Here is a 12018-nt window from a genome sequence, read left to right on the forward strand (position 1 = left end):
AGGTATTTATGCAATGGTATGTATATCGATTTTTTGAAAATCTGTTTGAATTAATTTGGTCAGAATAGCGAATTTATCGCAGTAGTGAAAGAGTTAATCACGCAAGATACTATAAATTCATTAGGCGATATGAGTCGATATCCGGGTTAAAATACGCATAAAATTCAGCGTTACATAACTCAAGCTTGGTATCACAGCTCTCATTAACAAGTTTAGCAATACAAATACTAGCTTACTCAAATTAGCCATTGGCAATGTACCAGGCTAATGGCAAGTGGCAGGCAACTGCATTACCTGCAACTGTTTGTAAGCTGTTTTTAGTCTGCAATGCCTAGTATTTTGTTAGTATAGCGTATATATAAATATATGTACTATATATATATATATAATATATATATTATATATATAATATATATATATATTTCGCTAATCATGGCAGCCCAGGAGCAAGTGGCATTCATATGGCATTGAATATAGGCCATATATATATATATATACATATTATATTTAGCTTATGACTTATCGTAATAAGTGTATCCTTATCACAATTAAAGCTAAATATGATCGTTTTAATATGAATTAATATTACCTTTGCGTTTGTTTTTTTTTAAATGTTTTCAAAAGTCATTTCAAAATCAATCAATCATTTTTCTTTATTTATAATTTTCAATTGTACTGCTTCCATTTCAGATGTTCCGTGACAGCGCAACTGTAACGGCACAATTTCAGTCTTCAATTTCTGGTTATTAAAGGGCGATCGCTAGAAATTGTAAAATTAAAAATGTTCACATAGAAATTCTCGAGAGGAAATTATCTCTACATTCTCTCTTGGCTCAGTGAGACAAACTACCTTCATGCGCTTTCCGATGTATTTAATTTCGATCTTTCATTTTTAAGTTTGCACCAGTATCGACTATCGAGAGGTACCAGTATCTTCGTATTTGAAATATTGATGGATATGTTAGTGTTGCTTCTGCAGCAACACCAACCTTTTTATACACACATTTCAATGTTCTCATTGTTATTATTAATTCCACATATTTGTGATTTTTATCTTGTTTTATCAGTTCGTTTTAATTGTATCACTTTTCATTGTAACAAATCATACTTTATTTAGTCATTACTTACTAATTATTTCACATTAAACACTTTTACGGTTGTTTTATTTTTCTAATAATCTATTTGAACCGCACCAACCAATTTTCTCATGATATGAGTTTGAAGGTTATGATTTGTTTATTACCCGGGCAACGCCAAGCATTCAGCTCTTAGCTATATATATTCTAGGTGCAAGTACATTGGCTTGTTGTCATCGTGAATAGAAACATGCTAGTAATACTTTTAATAGCTGCTATACTTAATGTCACGCTTAGTAGATATAACATATATATATAATGGTTTATATAACACGAGTAACTCTATGTTAAATTACTAATACTGCTATCAGTAAGTCTATTGTTATATTGTTAAACAACTACATGTTTATAAATCATAGCAATCGTCATGGCAGCTCTAGAGTATTGAGTGGTTCATTGCTAAAACAACTTACACATGAGTGACATCAAGTACACCATCCCTGGCATCTATGTCTATGGCATCAATGTCTATGGCATCTATGTCATAAGTTACCAATTGCTTTTGTATTGAAAGTGTAACTTTTTATGTTCTGCATGTTGTACTAGTTTAGATTTTTTTAAAATTTTGTTTACCTATAAAATGTGTGCCGAGTTAACCTCCTCTGACCTGTTCCGATCATTTAGACTGAGTTCTTTATTTAGGCCACTAAGTCGGGAGGAGTCGTCTGTCTTGTAGGCCTGGGGCCCCCCACTGTCAATGTGCCCATAGTCAATGCAGCTGTGAGGGAAGTAGATATCAGAGGTGTCTTCAGATATTGCAACTCGTGAGTTTAACTCTCATTATTTTCCTCTTTAGTTTATTTTTTTATTTAAGGTTATTTATTTTATTCAATTGAGGTATTAGTTTTATTCATTATTTCTAGACACCAATTTAGTTTTACATTGCCGACATTTGCTAGCTGAAATGTTGGCCATCGTTGTGAGGCCTTTAAATATGAACTTACACAAGTTTTTTTGTAAAATTCTTCAGAATTTATCAGCATTTTTCTGTCATTTGTAATTTTTTTTAATGTTTGAGGTCATCTGATTGTCAGGATGTTTTAAGATAAAAATCGATAAAACCTGATCGCGATTCAAACATTTGGAAGAAAGATACAAGCAAAATTACATGTGTTAGCGTTATAATTGCATGTTAGCATTACATGTGTTAGCGTTATAATTGTATGTTAGCATTACATGTGTTAGCGTTATAATTGCAATAGTTGTTATCATCTACTGCATTCAAAGTGAAGCGTTACGTGTCTCTATTCTGCCGGTGTTTTTGCAATTATAGAGGGCATAATATATACAGAAAGATATGTGCAAATTGGTGTCACTAATTGTTATCATGGTGATAGTTGATATGGCTATTTCCTTACATATCTCTATTCTGTCAGTCACTTTGTAGCTATAGACGTCATAATCACACTTATACTTGATCTGAGTGTTTTACTCCAGATCAGGCTTCATCAATTTTAATCTTGAAACATCCTGCCAGTCAAATCACCTCAAATGTTAGCAACAACCACAAATGAAAAATCACAATCAGAAAAATACTGATTATTTCTGATTAGATTTGTTACAAATTTTGTGGAAGTTGATCTTTAAGAATGCACCCAGGTTAGTTTGATAAAAATAATCTGGCCCTTTCACTGGCTTTACTACATTAAAATGAAACTGAACATTATAATAACCTCGCTGTATCAAAGAAACTTTAGAGCTGCAAAATGGAATTCGATATGCATAAGTGTAACAATGGCTGCTATGACATTGTACACTGTTACTGATTGAGTGATCTGAATGTTTATCTAAAAGTTTATTTAAACTTTTCAGGCTGTAAACCACAAATATGGACAAACCTAAAGACATTAATGTATGTCAGATTTATACCTTCGGATCGTTTAGTAACTTTTTTAGTAACTTCGAATCAGCTTGTAGCCATGATGATTGGGATGATCGATTTTCTCAGGTCACTAAAACCTTCACTAAAACCGTCACTAAAACCTTCACTAAAACCTTCACTAAAACCGTCACTAAAACCTTCACTAAAACCATGGCAACCACTGAAGCAACAACTAAAGAATTAATTGTTGTTGATGTAACTGAGTCATTATTAGTACTATTTGTGGACACTTCTCTGCTGATCACTTTGTATTATGGGTTCGTGAAGATTCAACATAATTAATTGGATGCCACCTTTTAAAATGGCAATCTATAAAAGGTGGCATCCAATCACAAGTTGGCTGTATTTGTCAACACTTCTCCTGTAGAGCAGCTCAAATAAAGGTTTTACTGTTTCAAGTCTCTAATTAGTTTCTACCACTTTCAGCTGACAGTTTCAAGGATACAGCCTTTTTTCTCACCATGCTCTATTCTATACATGCATTATCTGTGCGTATATACTCTGTACATACACACTCTGTACATATACACTCTGTACATATACATTCTGTACATATACACTCTGTACATATACACTCTGTACATATACACTCTGTACATATATAATCTGTACATATACACTCTGTACATATACACTCTGTACATATACACTCTGTACATATATACACTCTGTACATATATACACTCTGTACATATATACACTCTGTACATATATACTCTGTACATATATACTCTGTACATATACACTCTGTACATATACACTCTGTACATATACACTCTGTACATATATACTCTGTACATATACACTCTGTACATATACACTCCGTACATATACACTCCGTACATATACACTCCGTACATATACACTCCGTACATATACACTCCGTACATATACACTCCGTACATATACACTCCGTACATATACACTCTGTACATATATACTCTGTACATATAGAATAAGTACATATATACTCTGTACATATAGAATAACTACATATACTCTGTACATATAGAATAAGTACATACATACTCTGTACATATACACTCTGTACATATAGAATAAGTACATATATACTCTGTACATATAGAATAAGTACATATATACTCTGTACATATAGAGTAAGTACATATATACTCTGTACATATAGAATAAGTACATATATACTCTGTACATATAGAATAAGTACATATATACTCTGTACATATAGAATAAGTACATATATACTCTGTACATATAGAATAAGTACATACATACTCTGTACATATAGAATAAGTAATAGATCGGACAAAAATCTTCTGCTACAATTTGTTTCATGTGTGTGCAGTCGTCAAACACTTAATTAAATTAATTAGGTGAAATTAAAATGTTATCATGATTTGTTATTTGTCATGACTGACCAAGCAGCCCTGCAAATGCCTACCCTGAGATGATAATTTGCTTCTTCTGTTTAGAGAGCACAAATTCAGTTTGCTAGTTATAATAAATTTTTCACGTATGCAGTATTTGCTGTTTCATCGCTTTTTGTTGTATTTTATTTGTTTTTGGCTGAGTTTCTATAAATGTTCCAAGCTCTGTTTGTTTTTTTTCTACCTATCTTAATAAGGATTTGGGGTTGTTAAATCTTATTTTAAATTCTATTTCAGATAGACCCACTCTATACATATGCATATGTACTCAACTCCAGACATCCAGCTGTTTCGTCCTTGTTTGGACCAATCAGTGGTCTATGGAGTGGCGGGGGAAAAACCCTACTCATGCTGCTAGGAAAACTGCACCACGGCATTTACAGGCTTGTCTAGCACCATGCTAGAGATTACATGTTGTAAAACAATGGGCTCGCTTATATGTATGTTTATACTAATGCTTTCATGAAACTTGGTGTTCTTCAACATTAAAACTAGCACAGTGGACATCCGCCAAACGATATTAATTCGTTGTGTTGTTGGATCGTGAAGCAAAAAACTGTATAGAGGGGCATAGGAACCCATAATATTTTGTTTAATGCAAACAGCCCCTGGGAAAACAACATCAAAACTTTATACACGTACTGTACATATTAAAATTAGTAACAAAATGGTAGATTACCCTTAGTAACATAAAGTTAGTATTAAATATTATATTGCACACTAAAATTATCAATATGTTTTGTTATCAATCGTTTCACTCACACAATGATTAAGCCTTTAGAAACATGAAGAATGCTGAACTGAGAGAAAGAGCATCGTATCTCTTTCAGGAGTTGTGGAAAGGATTTTGGCAAATAGCATATCGGTATCGGTGAATAGCATATCAGCATCTTCGTCACTCCGACGTATTCAGCACACCGACTGCCAAATTTGAATTTCGAGTGACATGTTTGTTGCCGTAGGGTGAGGAAAATGTCGTAACGAGGGGCCGGAAAAACTTTGTGTTCCACATGGTAAGGCGAAAAACCGTAAGACCCCTGGATGCCTTAACCCGGGTGTCTACTGTACTGTTGTGGCAAAGCGGGTAAAACGGCTCATAAAATGACTCATAACAGAATCTTTCGAACTTTCGATAATCACAACTTCAACTTGAGTTTACTAGAGAAAGCTATTGCTTAATAATATAATAATAATATAATAATATAATAATAATATAATAATAATATAATAATATAATAATAATATAATAATAATATAATAATAATATAATAATAATATAATAATAATATAATAATACTCATGTCACTTTACATCATGACAATCTATACATCAGTCCATATATATTATACTATCTAGTATATCATTACTTAGCAAATATCAAATTAATTACATATTATTTCATTTTAGCATACTGCTGGAAGGTTTTAGAACTAGAAATTTTCATAATTCTTGCAGCATGTAATATAGTTTTTAGATTCTATTCTTTACTTATTCTCTACTGTTGAATTACTATAATATTGTAGGGAACTAGGGAACTCAGGCAGACCTCAGATTTGCTCTTTTGGCAAGCAATATTGCTGAATAACTTTTATTAGCCTTCCTCTTAATATTATCATTCTTTTGTATATTCTCTTCTTTGTAGGTTAGTCTATTTCATTAAAAACTAACATAAGAGAAATAAGTACAGTAGACACCTTTACAATGTAAATAATCCATTCCAGGAACAGTAAAATACATGTAAAATGTCTGATCCCCGTTCCAAGATCTTTCTAAACCTATTCCTTTGGCTCTTCAAATAAGAAAAATTAGACTTAACTTTTTAATTTAATGGCTAAACAATAGCTATAGTATTGTTAACCCAAATATATATATATTGGGTTCTACCAATATATATATATATATATTTTTAGTGTTGGTATGTGTGTCTTACCAGCTTTAGCCCACGCTGATTATTTTACCAATGCGGTCACTCGTTACGATGCCCCTGTTACGAAGTATTTTTTGTAAGGTTTAATTATTATATCTGGGGTCAAGGCCAATTCTTCTCGCGTAGACAAGTTATATTGTCTCCATATCATCGTATTTAAAGTTCTGATGGATAAATTCTAATAAGACAACAACTTTTTTACACACACATTTCCACGCAAGAATGGTTATTATTAATTCTACATACTCGGGATTTTTATTTTGTTTTCTCAGTTCGTATCAATTTTATCATTACCAAATCATATTTTATTGTAATCGTAGCAAAGCCAACATAATTTAGCTAATATTTCGAATTATTTCACATTTACACACCTTTTTATAGTCGTTTTATTTTTTTAGTTTGTTTGACCTGCATGAAACATTTTCCTCATGATATGAAGTTTAAAAGTTGTTTGACAAAGTTTGAAAACCTTTACAGTTGATTTTATTTTTTCTTTTGATTTATTTTAATTACACATGAAAATTTTCTCATGATATATAGTTTGAAAGTTAGAATGGCAAATGTTGTTATATGTTAAAACAAATCAATTTTCTGTCCAACGATCTTTTTATTACCCGAGCAACGCCGGGTAGTACAGCTAGTAATACTATAACTGTAGTATTTTTAGACCAGTAAGGGAAGCTCACCCCTTCAATGCTTATTCAAATCAATTTTTTTCGCATATTTTTTCCACAGCAATGTGAAAAAAAATTTGAAAAAAACCATTTTATCCGCTACAAATAAAAAAAAATATTGTAGATACTTAAAATAAAGATACAAATAGATGTCGCAAAAATGTCCCAAAATGTCGCTTTCTCTCCCAGTTGAACTTGGGAGAGAAAATGATACTTTTTAAGCCCATTGGACTCTCATTATTCACATCAATTTTGAGAATTTCCGACTTCGTCGACTATATGGAATTTCTTACGTAATACTAGGTGAAAACTTTACATAAATACACTCTGAGTGGAATTTAAATAAAACGAGGTCGAGGCTATAGGAGTGTCTACTGTATGTCGAATGTCACCATGACTATGTTAGTATTTTAAATCTGATGCCTTTCCTGCTTTTCTAAGAATTTTTATTGTAAATATTCTATTACATAATGCTTAACTGGTTTCATACAGCTGCATCAGCAGTAACGATGTGTCATGTGGCTGCAGTGAACATACACTCCTATTGACTACCCTAGGACACTTATATTTCGCTAGTATTTAGTTTCGTGAGTAGCATACAGAGTAAAATTTCGCTGGAACTTAATTTCGCAGCTCTGATGAGTGCGAAAATATAGTGATGTGAAAATAAATGCAGTGGAACAAACATTAGATTCCTCAGGTCCAGTTCACTGGTACGAAATATTTTTCAATTTGGGACTACCGTACTGTTTGGACTATAAACCGCACCTCTATGTATGCTACATGTGCTTTATTTTCCAAAAACGATAATAAAACAATACATAAGCCGCACCTTACTATAGGCCGCAGAACTAAGGACTGTGCTTTTTAACGCGGCAGCAACTTTGCCATTTAAAACGGAACAGTGCAGAATGGCACAGTTTCGTATTATCCGACGCTTTTTAACTTAGTGCCTAACGGGACAGTACCGTGAGGCATTGTTTCGTATTTTCTTTCACAGCTAAAAGTGCACTAATTGGAGATGCCCTAGCGGTGAAAGAAAAAGCCACAGAATAAGCCACAGTGATTAGCCACACCCTTGTAGGCCTACCTATAAGCCGCATAGCTCAAATCATCAGAAAAAAGTAGCTGCTAATTGTCCGAAAAGTACGGTAGTTTGTATTTGTGAACCGCAGGTAGAAATGTGTAGGCTAGATCAATAATGTAATTTGATCGCTTGCTGCCATTTGTTTCCTAGACTATCAATGACGTCAAAGCCGCAGTGACTGATTGGTACCAATATTAGAATTCAAGTATTTATAGCACGCGGTGCCGCGGTGGCCATGGCCCCGGGTTGTTATTGCTTTTGGTTGGTAATAAAATTCATCACCACAAATATAATTATTCAATTTTATGACTTTTCCTACCAGATTGTCATCCTCATCAGTTACAAATTCAATGACTAAACTAATATCATCATCTTCTTCATTTGTCTAGGCTTTTCCAAAAAAAATTTATTATCTTAATTTGTTTTGCCAAGCTGCTCAGTCGGTGTATTAGCTATAATGAGTTTAGCAAAACTTGCCCAATGAGCCAACCACACACGAAAATTGCCTGCATTTCTAATATGACGATTTTATTGTGAATATCAATGAAGAAAGCCATTTATTTTCGTGTTTTCGCTCGTTCGTTATGATAGTTTAGTTTCGCTCATGAAATTTTCGCGAGAGGCTGTTGCCGCGAAAACGCGAAAGTTAGATGCCGCGAATACATAAGTGTCCTAGGGTACTCGCATTGGCTCTACTCAAATTTGATACCATTTGCTGTTTTCTAAGGATTTTTTATTGCGAAAATCATCTCATCTATATTTCAACTGGCTCTGCAGACCTGTGTCAGCTGTGGAGTGTTGTGTCACCTTCACTCTCTTGTTTTGTATATCTAATCTTGTCTGTCCAATGAACGCCTTGTGCGTGTTTTCTCATCACTGCTGCAGGTACCAAAATGCTCTAGATATGATAGCTACGGGACGTATTAATGTCCAGCCTCTCATAACGCACAGAGTCACGTTGGAACAAACGCTTGACGCGTATAAAGCTGCTATGGAAGGAAATGAAATCAAGATTATGATTGACTGCTCGAGGCCTGTGGAACGTGCGTAACAAGCCCTTCATGAGCGTTAGTCTAGCTGATAGCGTTCTTATCAATAGCCTTAGCTCCTTCCGCTATAATAGGGCTAGAATAAAGGGTTCTCTAACTTCTTCCACTTTTATCTTTTCCTATACAACCATCGTCTTATCTGCCCATGACGGGTATGAGAATGAGTGTTAGATAGCCTACTATGTATTCACATTATCGTTAGGGTAGTTGATAGGATGTCATTTTTATCACTTTATCTGTATTAACCTTTAACCTTGGACTTGACATTCAAACCTAACACAATGAAGTAGTTTTTAATCTATCTACTTTTTTTGTTTACTAGTTTCATTAAATTCTATGCATTTTAATTATGGTGATGGTGCTTTATATTATTCAATATAATTATGAATAATTAGCCATTTTGTCATACTAATAGCGGTCAAACACATTTTCCGTCAGATGGGGTGGCTGGTTTTCCTTCCCTTTCTTTGAAGCATCTATGTTGGGTTTGAAGGATTCTGATACTAATGCTCTGGTCTCAATAGATTTGCATGAAAAGGGATTTTATCTTTTGATTCGCCAACTCTATTAGTTAGTCTCAGATCTTGCCTTGTTGAGCAATTCACCTTTTCGCAATGATTTCTGCCGTGGTGTCAAGGCTGTTTGGCGACAGTAGCTATGATATGCTAATCTTTACTTAGTGGAGTTTTGTTCTCATGTCGCTCATCTCTAACCTGCACGCTCTTTTATATTACGCTGACAGACTCATCGTCAGCTGAGACAAACTCTCGTATGTTTACATGACATTTAGAGAAAACGAATGGGATAAATTTTAATTGGCCAATCATTTGGGAAATCTGTAGCAATGTGTATGGAAGTAGATTTAAAATTTTATTCTAACAATAATGAGCAAATATAAAATATAATATTTGTCAATAGAGGAGAGTAACACACGAGTTTGAATGCAATAGCTGGTGTGAATAGCGAGAAACAGGCAGCCGTGCGACTACGTCATTTTGGGCAAGTCTTGGCACATCTTTTTTGCGAATGTTCCAACTGTGATCAAGTTTTGTCGAAGTCAAACATCCTGGTCAAATTGCCTAAAACAACAAAGAAATCTCAAATAATAGAAAAATATTTATATTTTCGGATAAAATCTACCAACCTTAGATATAATCACGTCTTTAGAAAGCTATGATTTATATATAAACTTGTGATATGGTGATTTCTGTAGCTAGTAATAATCTCTAGTACTCATAACTAATATACACTTCTTATCAATATTGTTGTGCTGTAGGTAAACATTATTGAATCAAACCAAACAAATATATTTGATACAGGGGAGGCAATCTGTAGTTAACTATGATGTCATTAATAGACACAGCATTACTGGTTTTGGTGTATATTTATTTGAGAGGATTCCATATACGACTATTTGCAGCGTCATCAGGAAAGGAAGCTATAAGTACCGTACTTCTCGGACTATTAACCACTACTTTTTTTCTGATGTTTGGAGCCATGCGGCTTATATAAGGGTGCGGCTATTCTGATTCTTTTCTATCACCGCTAGGGCACATTAACCAGAATCTCTGGTTATTGCACCTTTAGTGGTGAAAAAAATAAAACAATGGCTAATGGTACTGTTCCGTTAGGCACTAGGTTAAAATGCGTCGGTTAATACGGAACAGTGCGTAACGTCACTGTTCGGTTTTAACTAGCAAAGTTGCTGCCGTATTAAAAAGCACTATCATGAGTTCTGCGGCCTATACAAAGGTGCGACTGATGTATTGTTTTATTATGATTTTTTTTAGCATAATGCTGATGCGGTTTATATAAGGGTGCTGGTAATAGTCCGAAAAGTACAGTAAAAGTGCAGAAATTCTGGCATTCGCTACCCAGCAAGGATGCGTTGTAGGTAAAGCTGTGTGTATTTTGACACATCTAACAGGTGCGAAAAATGGTATTTAACTAATACAAAACAGAAGAATAAGGCACCATCACAAACAAGCAGCATTATATGTAGGAATTTTTTAACCATTTATGGGAATCTGTTATTTAGAAATCCTCACAGAATAACTCTAAGCCGAAATAATTCACTGATGGCCCAAAACAAGTGGTTATGCAAGTTTTTATTGATTTACAACGGAATTCTTACATTTAATAATACTGAAGCGGATTGTTCCTTTTTTGGTTATCACTTTCACATGTAAAGCTAGAAATATAATAGAAAACATAGCCTGTGAAATATGGTCAAGGATTAGCCATTTTTGTAAATTTCCATTCTAAGACTTTCATAGAATGCGCTTATCCAAGCATTTACAAGACTGAATGTGTGACTCATTCTTCTTTCTGATTGGTCAAATCTTATCAGCCAACATCTTACCACGTGAGATTTTTGCTAAGCGAAAGCCAGTCACTCTTTTTGCCAGTCCATCTGCGCTGAGAGGTAAGCCTGAAGATTGTCTCTATGGTAGAATTAATTTAAATCTAGCTGCTAATTGTATGCTGGCTGAGTTGCATTTGATTCCTTGTAGCCACTTGTAATTCAGCTATCAATTTGTATCAGCTACTAAAGTAATAATAAATCAGCTACTCGTTAAGCCTAGATTCCTAGAGGGACGACCTGCTGTTTGAGTTTCCCAGTTCCTGTGGGTCCCGCGCCTCGACTAGCTGCAGTGCTACTGCGCATGTGAGCCTCATCATGCCTTAACAATATAAACTAACCTTCATTATTTTGTTTAACCTAGTCAATATTGTAAATATTTCTTTATTTTTTCTTAATGTTATTTTTCTACTAATTGATGAAATTAAAAAACACACACAGATGGTTTTAATTACAGTAGTAGTAGAAGCTGTCAGCCAAGGCTGACAATTGCAT

General features: G+C 34.0%; 1 protein-coding gene across 1 annotated transcript in view; it reads left to right on the top strand.

Moving 5' to 3' along the window:
* The window catches only part of LOC137401441 (sorbitol dehydrogenase-like), a 43405-nt gene extending 33848 nt beyond the window's left edge, over positions 1–9557 (top strand). The window contains exons 8-9 of the mRNA XM_068087781.1: positions 1779–1900; positions 8998–9557. Coding sequence (XP_067943882.1) covers positions 1779–1900; positions 8998–9163 — 288 coding nt within the window. The 3' untranslated portion in view covers positions 9164–9557. The remainder of the gene's footprint in view (positions 1–1778; positions 1901–8997) is intronic.
* Positions 9558–12018: the final 2461 nt, after the last annotated feature.

This window comes from Watersipora subatra, chromosome 8 (genome assembly GCF_963576615.1).
Source record: "Watersipora subatra chromosome 8, tzWatSuba1.1, whole genome shotgun sequence".
Lineage (NCBI taxonomy): Eukaryota > Metazoa > Bryozoa > Gymnolaemata > Cheilostomatida > Watersiporidae > Watersipora > Watersipora subatra.